Source organism: Perca fluviatilis, chromosome 11, assembly GCF_010015445.1.
Source record: "Perca fluviatilis chromosome 11, GENO_Pfluv_1.0, whole genome shotgun sequence".
Lineage (NCBI taxonomy): Eukaryota > Metazoa > Chordata > Actinopteri > Perciformes > Percidae > Perca > Perca fluviatilis.
In genome coordinates, this window is record NC_053122.1 from 32,745,194 (window position 1) to 32,761,390 (window position 16,197).

A 16,197-nucleotide genomic window follows, 5' to 3' on the forward strand; every position below is an offset into this window, starting at 1 on the left:
TTATCATGACAAGTTAGGGTTAGGGTTAGGGTTAATGTGTCATGACAGTGTCATGACACTCTTATATAGATACCTTTAAGTAAAGTGTTACCGAATATTGTATGGGTTCCATACAACGTACATCCATTATTTTTGGACAATTTGATTGTAGAAAGCCATATTTATGATATAAAAAACTTTGAAAATGGGTCAAATAGACCCAAAACCAACACAAAGGGTTAATAATATGGGAACAATATGGGAAGAATGAGAAATACTTAGTCAAAGTGTTAACTTAAAAAAATACATTATTATTAGACATCTGATAAACCAGCCTTATCCAATGACGTCAAAACCCCACCCTACAGGCAAATAATCCAAACAGAAATGATCTCATTTCATTTCTCACTGTAGTGCTGTAGTGCTCTGTTTCATCACAGAGCGATGACCCATTAATACTTTGAAGAGAAAAAAGTTCCAGCCTCAGCTGTAATAAACTGGAACGCCCCCGCCTGCTGAACTCATACTACTCAGATAAGAGGAGGGGCCAATTTATAGGTATATAGGCTAACTTTTAGTTGGAGGAAATCGCCCCATTGTTACAAAAAGAACAAAAACATTTTCACTATTTTCATTTCAGTCATGCTCTACTTAAGTAGAGTTCTTGACTATAGTTGAAATCACATCCATTATAGATCACAGCTGGTGTAAGAGCAACTATGGGTCATATGCAGTAAAATAAAGAACAGAAATCTGGCCTTTCAAGTCATCAAAGTTCTATTTACATGCAGTACATTTTAAAAAGGATACTTTATTTTGTATTCAAGTACATATATTTAAAGGAGTATGTTTGCTTAAAGACGGTATTAGTCAAATAAAAGTTCTATTTCAGGAGTAGAACATTGTATATTTTTATTGGCATTAAAAGTTTTTTTTTATTAATAATAAAAATAAAATTTAAAAAAAAAAAAAAGAAAAAAAAAAAACTTTTTAGGGCTTTTGCAACCTAAGGATGCTTGCACTGGGCCTCATGTCCTAACGGTTACTGTAGAAACACACAGAAGTACATTTACTCAAGTACTGCACTTAAGTACAAATGTTATACTTTACTTGTCTTTTCATGCCACCTTTCTACTTCGCTACATTTCAGAGATACATTGTACTTATTAACTCCAAAATTTACACTCAACCCATTCATTTTCTTATGCAACAGCTACTTTGTATGTATATATTTGTTTTTCTGTATTTATTGTTTATTTCATATTAATGTTTTATATGTTCTGACTACATTAATCTGACATCTTTAGTTACAAATCAAGATTTCTGCACACAAAACACATGAAGTTTATAAAATCTGATTATTTATTATAAATGAAACTACCCAACAATATAACGGCCTACAAGTCCAGCTGAAATGATTAGACCATTAAACACACAACTGTTTGGATTCTTTCCAGTCTCAAAAATGTGAGGGTTTTTTCTGCATTGAGTACTTTTACTTTCAATACTAAGGTGGACCAACGCATTTTTTGTCTCAGTGCAAGTAATTAGGTTGTTTTTTTGTCTTTTGTTGGCTCACTTTTACTCACAACATGCTAACCGGCAACATAGGATTCCATTCACTACGCTAAGCTAACTAGCGGTGGCTCTGCCGGTGTTGCACCGGACTAAAACAATGCATGCACAAAAAATGCGTTGGCCCACCTATCTACAGCTAGGGGAGACCGTGATAAGCCCTATTTCAACAAACGGTGGCGTATCCCTTTAACCTAAGTAAAGGATCTGAATACTTCCTCCACCACTGGTATCTCTCCAGTGTGAAGCCCTCGGTGTAGCCTACCTGTGTGGCCGTCCGTGAAGTGGGCAGTGATGATCTGGTCCGTGCTGCCGTCTGGGAGCTCCTTGTACCAGGTGACCTGCACCACCTTCTCCCCCTCGTCCACCTGGTAGTGACAGGGGAGCCTGGTCTGGCTCTCTGCGAAGGAGCGCAGGGAGGTGACGGCCTGGGGAGGCTCCACAAAGCCACTCTGCGCACACACCACTGACGAGAGAGGAGATCATCAGATTAAAGATTGTACAGTAAGAGGGATGTGGAGAGTGATGTGAAGTGCTTATATTGATTCATTGGAAGGTAATGTTAGCCTCTGTTAAATACTAGGGTTTGGACCATATGCTTTTTTTTTTTTTTAGAAGTATTGCGATCGGATAGTATTGATTATTGCGATTTTCTTTCTCTTCTTTAACAAAAACTGAATAATAAACTTCTAGAGACAATATATCATGAGACATTTCTAAAAACTATTTTTTTTTCTAAGAAGAATGCACATCACATGTCAGTCAGTCAGTCTGACATTTATTTATTTGTAAAGAAGCAACATAACATAGATGTTCTGCTTTCATTCTGTTTTGCTGGAAACAGATATGATGTAGTCGCCATCGGTGGTATCGTATAAAAAGAACATATTTACATCACAAAGTGCAGATAAAGCGGATGGGAAATGTCTTTAGTTTTCATAAATAAAGTATTGTATAAATGAACATTTTGACCTGATGGTGGCCCTCAATGAAAATTCAGAGAATCATAACAGTTATTACAATTCATCCTGAGGGGAACAGGAATGTCTATACAAAAGTTCATGGTAATCCATCCAATAGTTGTCCAGACTGTCCAACATTACATTGTACATTGTAAGTTGAATATCTTTGGGTTTTGTACTGTTGGTCAGATGAAACAGGCAATTTGAAGACATCACCTAGGCTCTGGGAACTTGTGATGACTATTTTCCACTGTTTTCTATAACTTCACGGACTAATGCTAGTTGCAGCCCTAATTCTTTATTTTCTACATTGATTCAGTATGATGTTGTTTCCTTCTAGACTACAATTGCAGACATATGTAAATCCATCCATTTCTACACAGCGGGTCCTGTTCAAGATGGCAGGAGGCGGCCTTGAGGTTATCCCATAATGCATTGGGGCGAGAGGTGAGGTATAGCCCAGACAGGTTTGTGTGTAGACAGATTGTAATGGCAAAATGATTTTTAAGCATGATTCTTTATATTTTTATCTTATTTCTGTTTTAGTTTCTCTCACAAAGTCTGGAACATAATGTGAGCCCTGTTTGTCTGAACAGATACAAGCTCACCCTAAAACTATCTCTCCTGATACATTCACTCCTCCCTTGCCAGTTGAGATGTACAGGGCATGTGACCTCAGGGTGAAAGTAGGGCATAGGAGAAAGAACGAAATGGCTCCGAGATGTCTCCTTTGTTTTTAGATTGTCTTTATCATCTATCAGATTGCCTGTGAGAAATGAAGTCATGTTAAGCCAAGTGTGTGTGTGCTGTCACTCTGAAGATGTATTTAAGCTCAGTGTTCCTGTTCACTCACTGAAGAGACATTTTCCACATTGGGCTGTCGTGCCCTTTGTGAAACCTGTGTTACTCCTATATTCTTGCAAGTTTATAATGGAATACAAAAATCTAACTTGGTTTAGTCTTCAATTGTCTTTATTTTGTTTCACTCTTTAACTTTCTAAATCCACCCCTGCTGCAGAAACTTCCACAACAAGATAAACACATTCCCACCTACAGAAGGCTTGTCTTTTGGCATGCAGACACAGAGAGTAATGCAAACTCCACAAAGGAGATGGAGGAATAGTTTGAACACAGGATCTTGATGCTGGGAGGCGACAGTGCAAACAAGTCGAACAATATGTCTTTATTCTTTCTTTAAAAGCAGAAATGTTTCCCTGTTTGTTAACAGACACGTTTAGAAAGAGCTACTGTGATACTGTGGAGAGTTTTAGCGTTATGGGATGGTTTAGGTGCCGTTTCAGAGGTTCTTCCACATGGATATTTTGTGTTATATTAGATTGTTTACTTCATATTCCTTGATAGTGAATTATTCTGCTGTCGTAACAAAATGTTTGAGAACTTTTTTTTGTCCAATCACATAACACCGATTTAAACTATTCTTATTGATAAAAAAAATTTAAAAAATCTAATATCTTACAGGATATAACTTTTCCTTTTCTATTCTCATTTGTATAGTATTGTGATCCTGACGTAACAGTATGCCATCTATGTCATATTATTAATGTTTTTATCAACTATGGATGTGGTAATTGCCTCAGGTGTTTAAAATTGCAGCTTGGTGATTTAGTATAAAGATGTTTTTATGAATTTAATGCCTGGCAAAAGTCCATGACCAAAACACAGTGCTAACAGTGTGCAGGTGTTTAACTGTTTGAATTAAATTATTTATTTAATTTACATTTTATTGACCCCCCAGTGGGTACAATTTACACTCTGTTTGTTAGAAATCACTACTCACAGGCCTGAAATACACACACACATGCTCAGGTCCTATTCATGCACAAAATGGAGAGACATCAGAGTGAGGGGGCTGCCAGTACTGGACCAGAGCCCTGAGCGGTGGGTGGGGGGGCCTTGCTCAGGAGGTGAACTGGCATCTCTCCAGCTACCAATCCACACTCCCTACTTTGGTCCGTACGGGAACCTGAACCAGTGACACTCTGGTTCCCGGCCCAACTCCCTATGGACTGAGCTACTGCCACCCCAAAAATCAAAAAATTTGCATGACAATTTACTCTTTTTTTTTTTTTAAGAGATTATTATAAATAGATTATAAAAGAATACTCAATATTAACCCAACATAACGGCTTTTAGTAGCTTCAGTACACTGGCTATATATGTCCAGTGGTGGAAGAAGTATTTAGATCTATTACTTAAGTAAAAGTACTAATACCACACTTTAATAATACTCTGTAGCAAGTAAAAGTCCTGCATTGAAAATGTTACTTAAGTAAAAGTATGTAAAGTATCATCAGGGAAATGTACTTAAAAGTACTAGAAGTAAAAGTACTCAATGCAGAAAAATCCTCCCATTTTAGAAACTGGAAACGATCCAAACAGTTGTGTGTTTAATGGTCTAATCATTTCAGCTGGACTCGTAGGCCGTTATATTGTTTTATAAAACTACATGTGTTGTGTGTGCAAATGTCTTAATGTGTAAAGTATAGTAACTAAAGCTGTCAGAATGTAGTGGAGTAAAAAGTACAATGTTTCTCTCTGAAATGTAGCGGAGTAGAAGTAGAAAGTGGCATGAAAAGACTCAAGTAAAGTACCTCAACATTTGTACTTAAGTACAGTACTTGAGTAAAGGTACTTAGTTACTATGTGTCATATCAGTGAGGTGTTGAACTGTCAAAGCTGTCATCAGTGCTGACTAATGACTAAGACTGACTGTACTTTTATCACACCTGGTTAAAAGTCTACATCTACATCTAAATCAGCGTGGGACAGACACACACGAGTGAAAAAGGTGTGTGAGAGCAATCAACTCGAAACAGGGAAAGCCAAACATTTGCCCTTTGATTTCTGGGGTGAACACACGTTTTCTTTTTCCCTGTGGTTACTGATTCATGAGCTCAATTAATGATTATACTACAGCCAACATGGGCCACGGACTCCCACAGGTAAAATCCCACACATGTAGTCGGACACATGGACAAAACGGTGACACCGAGAGGAGGGGAAACGGGTCTCTTCACACGGAAAACTTTCAATTTGGCCGACAAAGAACAACAGTGTGGGGGACCCAATTGTGGAGTGGAGAGAGATGAAGAGACAGAGTTGTTGTAAAAGAGCGACAGAAGAAGAACACCTCAATCATTCATGCCAATGAAGGGAAAGAAAGGGAAGAGACAGAGGTAGACACGAAGGTGTGACTGACGTTAGAGGAAGGCAAAGAGAAATGAAGGCAGAGGTGAGAGTCAAGAGAGATAAACACCGAGCTGAAAGAAAGGGTTAAGCACACATTCTAGACAAACACGGGCCCACAAAAGTCACAAGGCTGCCATACAAGCTTTTCCTGTTCACTCTGGATCACAGTAACATTACCACACTTGTGCTTGCAGAATTAAAGAAAAACAATACTTTAATATGTGCATAATATATACATATGCACAGCTTAAGTTTAATCTCCACTGAAGAAAGAGACAAGAGCAGTCGTGCGTCGACAGAATTAGTCACAAAAACACAGGAAGATGCACGTTGGGTAATAAGTTCTGATTCATGTTGACTAGAAGTAAGAATGTGACTGAGCCACATTCTGTTATGCTTCTTTCTCCACACCTGCAGGGACACACACACGATATCAACTGGCGCAATAAATACATCGAGAAAGGCTGCGACACATCGCGAAAGACACTCAGAGATTTTTTTGTGTTAGTTGAAAGAAAACATCAGCAGAAAACTGCCCTTTCTAATGTAACTGTCGTTCTTTTGCAAATGGTGCCTTTTATAGTCAATTCAATGTTCAATTTGTGCAATAAAAGAAAGTTAGAAATGATTTCCTTTCATGTGCTTTATATTCAACAAGCAGTTTGTTGTATTTTAGCAGAATACTGAAAGCAGCAGAAATGAGTACACTTTAATATCGGGTTATTCATCACAAGTAATATCGTTAATGCGATATTCAACAACGCTGAATTTTATTTTATGTTGTAGTTTTTGAAAGTGCCCTGACATGAGAATGTCCCCTCATATTGTGCAGCCCTAGTGGACAGCAAAACATTACACCCATGAGTGATTGTTGAACATTTGGCTCCAAAAGCATCTGTATTAATGCAAGCGTGGCCAGCTTTATCCTCAAAGAGGGGATACTATATAATTGTTATATGTGTGTTATGTCCTTATCATGTCTAGGCACGTAACAATTTGTATCATTAATCTTTTGTAGAACCAAACCTATGGAGGGTTGGTGGTTTGTAACACTTATTATTATTATATTTGGTACCCCTAAAATGTGGCCCCAGCCTGGCCCCTCCATTTGAAATGGTCTAGAACCACCACTGACTGTGCGGTTCAGGAGGTCAGAGCTCTGTGCAGGCCAGTTAAGTTCTTCCACACCTAGTCTCACATTTCCAGACCTTCCTCCACAGCGCTGCGCAGAACGGTCTGGGTAGTCCACACAGCATTCCGGGATGGGAGGAAAAACCTGCTCTGGTTTATTGGCATTTCTTTAAACCAATCACAATCATCTTGGGGACGGCGCTAAGCCGCAGACACAATGACGGTGCCGCTGCAAAATAGCCTCGGGAAGGAACTTGTTTCGGTGGAACGTGTACGTTCAAAAGTTGTTTTAGTCGTGCGACAGAAAACTCAGATTGGACAGATAGTCTAGCTAGCTGTCTGGGTTTACCCTGCAGAGATCTGAGGAGCAGTTAACCATAGTACTAATAAATCCACCGGAGTTTAGAATGCCAACACAAAGAAAGTGGAAGGTGGGGGACATCCGGCTGAAAAGGACATCCGGCGCAATTTCCGGCGGCACCGGAGCAATCCCGGAAGTGGGACGTTGTGGATATAGACTGTTCCACACCAAACTGGGAAAACTATCTTCCTAAGGAAACTTTTATAGTTTATATGGCTTTATGCACAGGAGCTGATGAGCAGGTGGTTGAAAAAAAAAAGAGAGGGCCTACCCTAAACTGTTGCCACAAGGTTGGAAGCGCACTGCTGTCTAAAAACACCATTCTATGCTGTTACATTCAGATTATCCCTTCGCTGGAACTAAGAGGCCTAAGACATGGCTGTCCATATACTTCACTTCACTTCAAATTGTTTTTAATTATACTCGTGGAAATAGACACATCTTATAATCCAACCATGGATGATTCTCTATAGTACATTACATATCCATGATCGGAAAAGGAGCTGGATGAAGACAAAAATCTTATTTTAGCAGCCCCTTTCTCAGATGAGACAACAAAACAGATCAGTGTCGGTCGGTTAACAGTCAATTTTACAGAAAAACCGGAGCGTTGAAACATCATCCTTAATATTTGGTCATTTATCTCCAGACAAAGGAAAAGAAATACACCACCACACATCAAATAACAAGTGAGGCAGAAATACGCTATGAACCCAGATTAGAGGTGTCCACATACCATGTCACTAGGATCAATATTCAATGAGTAACCAATATTATATAGATATAATAGGATTTACTCCTTTAAAAGCAAAAGTGACTATAGACTCACTGAGGTGCACATAGGAATATTAAAGTGTTGTTATAGCAACATGAAAGGAAATGTAAGTTACCAGGAAGCACTATATAAAGATACTATATATTTCCATCTTTCCTGTTTTCGTTTTACTGTAAAGCGGTTTACTTACTTCTGTTTTCTGTCCTTCCAATGTTATGAATGTTATTTAAACGTTATAGGGATATGAGTGACTCTATAGAAAATGGAATGACATTGCGTAAAAGTAGGTTACAAGAAGATAATAGGCCTACATATCTTTCTTTTGTTTGTTATATTGTCATTCCTGGACCCCCACAGCTTACAAAACAGCAAGAGAAATGACAGCACGGACATTGAAGGTGACATGAAGCTGTGAAGTGTCAATGTTAATGAATCAATGTAACAGAAAAAAAACTCACCAACTAGTAAGAGCAGCGCCAGACACTTTGCCCTTTGCCCCGTCAACTCCATAGTTAGTAAAAAATCAAACCTTCCTTTCTGAGCGGTATAAAAGTTCAACTCTTGTTATCAAGCGTTCATTGTCGATATCTGCATGACGTTCAGACAGGAAGCCTAAAAAGTCCACAGCGGGTAGGCAGGTGCGACAGGTGTTTCTCTTCAAATCGCAATATTCAATATATGATGCTTCAGGATCAAGATTCCTCCACTTGTTGTCCACTAGTTGAATGCTGTTTAATGCAAGTTGTAAACTGCATTAAGTTCATTGCGAGTGCAAAGTCCTCTGCAGCACCTGGACGAACCACTCCACAGAGACAGCAACAAGTAAACAGATGAAGGGAAGCCGTGGGAATAATAGTTGAGCCGATGCAGAAACGGAAAATAAAGCGCGTCCTGACCAGACAGAAACCTGCTGGTTTGTCACGCACAGGGAGGAGAGACTCACCTCCAACAGGTTTGAGCACTACACCTGTCTGCGTTTGGCTCCGCCCAACTGCCCAGGTGGAAACGCCCACTCAATGCTACGTTCACGTGACGTTGAGAATGTCAGTTCTTCTATTATCGTGCCGAAAAATAAAAACACAATAGACATTTTGCGGCTTAACAAGCTGATTTACTTCTATTTATTCATTTATTTAAAACAATGGCGGTTAACACGTCAACTAAATTCAACTTAACAGCACTATTCACACAACAGAGAGAAAAACAGAGTAGAAGAAAGGAGATAATATAAAAGAAAACTAAAAACTAAAATCTAGAAAAAAAATGTAGGCCTACTTTGAGACAACAAACTCCTACAGAGGCTTCAGCAGAAAGGTTGGTTAACACAGTTAAAAGCCAATGAGTAAAAGTAGACTATGTTTAGAGGCTACCTATGCCTTTTAAAGTGCTTAAATAAATCACACAAATCTTCAATTCCCCACCAGTGTATTAATGTTAAAACTTAGGCTATATATATATATATATATATATATATATATATATATATATATATATATATATATATATATATATATATATATATATATATCATAGAGCAGAGGTATTCAACAGGGGGTACGTGACCTCTAGGGGGTCCTCAGAGTTAATGCAGGAGGGGCCGACAAATTATGTTTTTAAAAATGTCTAAAAATGTACATCAATATGAATCCAACATATTGATAGCAAAGTTAAATTGGCCTGTTTGTGAAAATAAAACATTTCATTTACACATTGAACATAAGCTTACTAAGGTATAGCCACTATGGTAGCAATACAGTTACAGCTTAGGGATTCACTGTGCCTTCCACATGTATATTTAACAATAAAACATTATGTATACATAATCCATATCTATTCATTTCATTTACATCCATCCGGCCCAGTTTAATATGCAACTCAATTGTATACAATATATGTGCAAACTAGTAGGGGGTCCCTAGTCGGTCTCTCTTTCAGCTTAGGGGTCCTTAGCCTAAAAAACGTTGAAGACCCCTGGCATAGAGGAAAACTTGGAAGCTTACCTGTAGTAGTAGTAGTAGTAGTAGTAGTAGTAGTGGTAGTAGTGAAAAAATACACACTGCTTTTGGTTATAAGAGATGTAAACATATTGGCATTCCTACAGCATTCATTTCTCCAAAAGTGTATGTGTTCTCACATACAGAAGCTTGAATTTCCCAGGAGTACATGAACGCAGCATGCTCTCGTGCGAAATTCCAAATGATCCAGTTTTTCCAAAACAACCTAACAGTTTATCTCTGTCAAGAAGTTGCCATCTGATGACGCTGATGCTAACCTGCAGCTACAACACCACACTGCGTCACTCTGTTACACATGCATGTATTCCCTATGTCTCATTGCTTATTGCATTATTGCTGCTCTGCATGTTTGCATGGGTCAAAATTTATATAATCAGTATTGCTCAGTGGTGGAATGTAACGAAGTACATTTACTCAAGTACTATACTTAAGTACACATGTTGAGCTTTACTTGAGTATTTTTTTTTAATGCCACTTTGTACTTCTACTCCGCTACATTTCAGAGGTATATATTGTACTTTTTACTCCACTACATTCATCAACTTCAACTTTATTTGTGTCCCCAAAGGGCGATTAGGTGTGCGGCAAGTATAAACACATACAAGACACATAAATACATACAAGTACGAGGACAAATAAATACCAATACAAGGAGCATGGATAGCAGCGGCAAAGTAACCTACGGTAGGAAAAGTGCGTATCAGCCTACAAAGTTGACACAATATACTCAACAACGACCATCGTCAACAACAACATCAGCATCCATTACATTACCAACCCCTTTTATCAACGTTTCTGACATCCTCAACACATAGTCAACAGACTAGAATATATAACCAACCAAGGAATAAAGAAAGAAAAAGAAGAAAAACCAACAGCTTTAGTTACTAGTTACTTTACACATTAGACTTGCCCACAAAACACATGTAGTTTATAATAATACATTTTATTTAAAGGCGCCTTTCTCGGCACTCAAGAACACTGTACAGGGATACAAAAGACATTAAAAGCAGCAAAAAATACAGACAACAGTTGGTCAAATATGATTTTTATTATAAATTAAACTACCCAACAGTATAACAGCCTACAAGTCCAGCTAAAATGATTAGACCATTAAACACACAACTGTTGGGAGGATCTTTCTGCATTACTACTTTTACTTTTATTTCTTTAAGTACATTTACTTACATACTTTTACTTAAGTAACATTTTCAATGCAGGACTTTAACTTGTACTTGTACTTGAGTATTTTTACAGTGTGGTACAAGTAATTTTACTTAAAGGTGCACTATGAGTTTCTGCATGGTTTCAGAGCGATTTCATTTTTGTCTCAAATCATAGGTATCTCTCCTTGATCCGCTAGCTGCCTGCCCCCCTGAACACACTGTGAAAAAGCCCGGTCTCAGGAGACAACACAGGGGTCGTAAACGTCAAACAAACACTAGGGGCACAGGCTGTGCACCAAAATACAACAAACTACATTCCAGCCAATCACCGACAAGATGGTTGGGGGAGGGGTTGGGGGGTTAGTGACAGTTAGTCATGACAGTTACGGAAACATGGGGGGAGGGGCGAGCTCGCTCGGTTTTGTTTGGTATTTACTTGGAACGTCAACAGAAGTGACGTCATGCAGGAACTCATAGTGCACCTTTAAGGATCTCTTCTTCCACCCTGGACGGAGACCAGTGAAGGATATTAGAAGCACTTTTCCGGTGAGCGCTGAGCGTTACTGCGCAGCCTCCAACTGAGAGAGACGACGTAAATGTGACGTGAGCAACCTGTCTGAAAGTTGGAAGTCTTCTGGTAGCTGCGCCAAGAAAAATCTCAATCATTGCATTCCACTTAGGAGAGGCCCTGGCAGGCCAGCTGACAGTCTTGCCTGGGCCCGGGACGAGATCTTAGATGGGCCCCCCCCCCCTCGCGGCCAGATCTCTCCTTTTCCCTTGCTCTTCCTCTCCTCACATCTCTCACTGAAATTAAGTGTGTAATCAGTCTCTGATCCATCCTGCTCAGACTCTCCGACAGGGCAGCGGGCCCCTCCCGCATCACTCTCTCTCTATCTCTCTCTCTTCTCTCTCACGGGTAGCCTGACTCTGTCCCTCCGTTGCGGGGCAGCGGGCCCCTCCCGCATCACTCTCTCTGTCACCTGACTGCAGCTGGATCTCTCTCTGTCTTACTGATGGAGCTACCAAACTCAACTGTTTCTGTCAAAGTTAACGTGTTGTGTCAGGCTTTTATACAAGCTAATGGACGTTAACATTAGAGCTGGCCTGTTAAGTTACGTTACAAGGCTCGTAAACGTTGGCTGCGCTGTTTCTTACCTTGCTCTACGTTGACAGTTCCAGCTTCACCGTCACCACCTTTTTTTAAATATTTGTTTAGAAAATCTCTAAGGCCTCTATTTTCTTCTTCTCTTTTCTTTCCTTTTCCGAGCTCCGGACTTGTGCTGACCGTACATTTTGACAAAATATAGTGACAATATCAAATTTTGATCAGTGGCCAAACCATTTTTATGTTGGGGGTGGGGGGGTTCTTGACCACCATTTCCAGGACAATTAGGAAGAAAACAAATAAAACGCTTTTATGTAATTCAAATATTATGCTACATATTTTTTTCCACAAATAGGCCTATTTAAAAAAAAGATTTTTAATTCTTCCATAATTTAATGAGGGCCCAGTTCTGGGCCCCCCCCCCCTACTGTGGGCCCGGGACAACAGACCCGTTTGTCCCCCCCTGTCGGCGGGCGTGGGCCCTGGTATTGTGCATGCTGACGCACTGAAATAGCTTACTGGGACACTTGATGGAATTGAGCCATCGTTAAGGTTATCAATTTCAGCTGTGCTTCTCCTACTATGACAAGTCAACATGTCTGCTGTGAAAAAGGTCCATTGTTTGGCTGTGTTATGTTGCTTGTGTTGCTTGCATTGGCTACATGTACTGAATAGTGGACATTGTTGATGTATTACTGTACTAATCTTTTGCTACTTCCTGTTGCTGTGCATTGTATTGAGAAAGCTTATTTTGTTGCTGTAGCTGTCTTCATGGTGTCTTGTTGTCTCCTGTCTGTAAACTTTTTTAAATCGCCTGAACTGCTTTCACAACATCTCACCAAGGACTGCAGCTGGCACACTTACAGTGCAGAAATGTTAATTCACATTCATTGTAGCCTACTTTTTTTTTCTTTGCCTCACTCCACTGGCTGCCCGCACATGTTAGGATCCACTTTTAAATGATTTTATTTGCTTTTAAATCCCTTAATATAATGGACTTGCCTACCCTACATCTCTGAGAACTTTTCGATGGAATTCCACTGCTAGGCAACATCCTGGCCACTTGTTGACTTCCTGTCAGTTGACGTCATTCACACACACTGCAACAGGAAGTCAACTTTGGCACATTTAGAATGTTTAAGTTTACAACTGTGAAATGGTCACCCAATATCTAAGTATATGTATATGCTCTCAATCCATGGCTGTTGCGGCTCCTAAATTGTACAAGGATCTTCCTCTGTGTGTTAGACAGGCTTCTGTATTTAAATCTCTTCTTAACACCCACCTCTTTTCCATGGCTTTTGACACTTTGTATGATGTGGCAATTACTTGATTTCGTTGTTTTGTTTTTACTGTATGGCTGGTATTATTTTTTCTCATGTTCTTTGTATTTTACGTCTTGTGTGAGTTGTCTATTTTTAGTCTTTTATTTATTCTTCTGTGCAGCACTTTGGCCCACTGTGGTGTTTTTTTTTAAAGTGCTCTTCAAATAAATTGTGATGATGATGAGAAACACATTAAATGAAATCAGAAAGTTTCATGCATACGGGTGTTTATTCATTTCAAATATATATACACAGCATGTTGAAACAAGTAAAACACCCCATGCTGCAGTCGTTCCCTTCATCATCAGCTTAATACTTCAAATGCATCTCTGTGGAATGTTACACTGTTAACAGAAAAGTGCATAGAGAGCTTAAAGACTAAAACACAGCAGCAGTAAAACACACACACACACACACACACACACACACACACAGCTTAATTCAACTTAACAGCACTTTTCACACATAAAAAAGAAAACACACGCAAAAGAAAGGAGCGAATATAAGACAAAAAATAAAAATCCCTTGGTTTTATAATGTAGGCCTACTTTGAGACGACAAACTCCTACAGAGGCTTCAGCAGAATGGTTGGTTAATACAGTTACAAGCCAATGGGTAAAAGTAGGCTAGGCATTGTTTCTGTATTTATTGTTTGTTTGTTTATTTCATATTCATACTTAATATGTTCATGGAGGCACCAACAACCGAGGCAAATCCCTTGTAAATGATAGGCTACTTAGTTGGCAATAAATCCCTTTCTGATTCTAATTTCTGATTCTGGAGTATATATGCATACGTAGGCTATGCCTTTTTAACGTGCTACACACACACACACACACATTTTAACCATTTATTTATGTCCACATAAAGAAAAATAGTACAGGGACACAAATATTACAGATGCCGTACAATACGTACACAACTCATGGACCAGTGGGACGCAGCATATTTTCACAATATCAATTACAAGCACAATACTCACTTCTCGAGGGTATAAGTAGCACAAAACTTAGTTCTTAAGGATATAAGTAACAGCGTCTCCGCCATATGTGGCGGCTGCCAATAATAGCAGATATGGCGCAGTACCTTGCAAGCTGTTTCGCCCTCTTTTTGGCCATTCCAAGTTGTTGCAGCCCTATTACTACCAGCCTGTGTGCGTTTCCTAGGCTACCAAATATGAAAACTAGTAATGTGCACCTATAACCTAGCTCTGAGATGGTGTTTAGGAGTGGTTGGTATTTAACTACCTTGGTATAGAAAGACTCCTCTATGCTGGAATCAAAGCTACAGCCTACCTCTAAAATATGCACCTCCCTGGACTCCTCATTGATAATAAGTACATCAGGTGTATTGGCCACCAGGTGTAAGAGAGTTCTAGGATTACTACTGCAGTGCTGGAACATAGATGGTTTTACCTGAGAATGTTTGTACACACACACACACACACACACACACACACACACAAGCCAAGGTTGATTGAAATACATGTATTGTCTTCTTATTGCATTCTCTCAAAGAGGCATGTTAAATGTTTAATGATAATATGAGCGATAACCCAGAAAACATGTATAGGCTAATAAATACAAATTTCACCAGTATCCAAATGCCGCTGTGACTCCAAAACAGAGTATCTTTTGTTTCCCAGGATCAGGTGGGTATGTTGCAACAGAGGCTGGATGAGTGAGTGAGTTTCCTGTGTCAAAGAGCCCGAGGGAAAACAGTACAAAGCCACAGAGCGCACACGCTCTTATGAATCTGTTTTGAACACATTCCCAGTTATGTTTCTATGTCAATAAGTGGGTGAGACTACGGTTGAAGCTGGGCTGTCACACACGCAGAAAGAAACAGGCTTTTACAGTGAAAGATTGTAATGCCCCTCTGGTGCTGTTATATTTTTCTGCTATAAATGCGAATTTTGGGAGACTTGAAAATAGATGTTATATATACTGTCCAGACGCTTAGACTGAATTCCCCCCTCAAGTCTGGTTAATTATGTCTATTTAGAGGATCAAAAATAATTTTGGTGTTAAATTTTCCTCCAAAAATCAAGATGATTTGACACAAATGAACATGTTAAGAGTGTTATTATTTAAAGCATATCACAGAAAACTATAACAATTAAAAACAGTTTTTTTTGTATTTGAAAGCTGAAACACTGAAATAAGCTGAAACACTGAAATAAGCTGAAACACTGAAATAAGATAACCAGATTGATGAAAATGCGTTATATTCTGTGAAAACCTGTGAGTATATCCAGTCATTTCTCAAGTCCAAGTCTGTTTATTAATAATCATGGGCAGCTTCAAACCCCTGAAACCATTACATAATGTGGACTAATCAAATCTAGTTAATAATAGGTAGGTTTTAGTCGATTAATCAATTAGTAGATCAATAGAAAATGCATTTTAGCTTCTTTGTTGTGAGAATCTGCTGATTTTCTATTCTTTGTATAATTGTTAACTTATTATCTTTAGGTTTTGGACCGTTGGTCAGACAAAGAAAGACATTTGAAGATGTCACTTTAGGCTTTCGGAGATTTTTAAGAGCATATTTCATAATTCGCTGACATTTTATACAGCAAAACATTGAAAAA

At 39.0% G+C, this 16,197-nt stretch overlaps 1 protein-coding gene across 2 annotated transcripts in view; it reads right to left on the reverse strand.

The window, feature by feature from the left end:
• The window catches only part of nectin4b (nectin cell adhesion molecule 4b), a 29,323-nt gene extending 20,394 nt beyond the window's left edge, over window positions 1-8,929 (reverse strand). For both annotated transcript variants that reach the window (XM_039815996.1, XM_039815995.1), the window contains exons 1-2: window positions 8,452-8,929; window positions 1,820-2,020 (exon numbers count right to left, since the gene is read on the reverse strand). In XM_039815996.1, the coding sequence (XP_039671930.1) occupies window positions 1,820-2,020; window positions 8,452-8,503 (253 nt within the window). In that variant the 5' untranslated portion in view covers window positions 8,504-8,929. The remainder of the gene's footprint in view (window positions 1-1,819; window positions 2,021-8,451) is intronic.
• Between the last annotated feature and the right edge of the window lie 7,268 nt (window positions 8,930-16,197).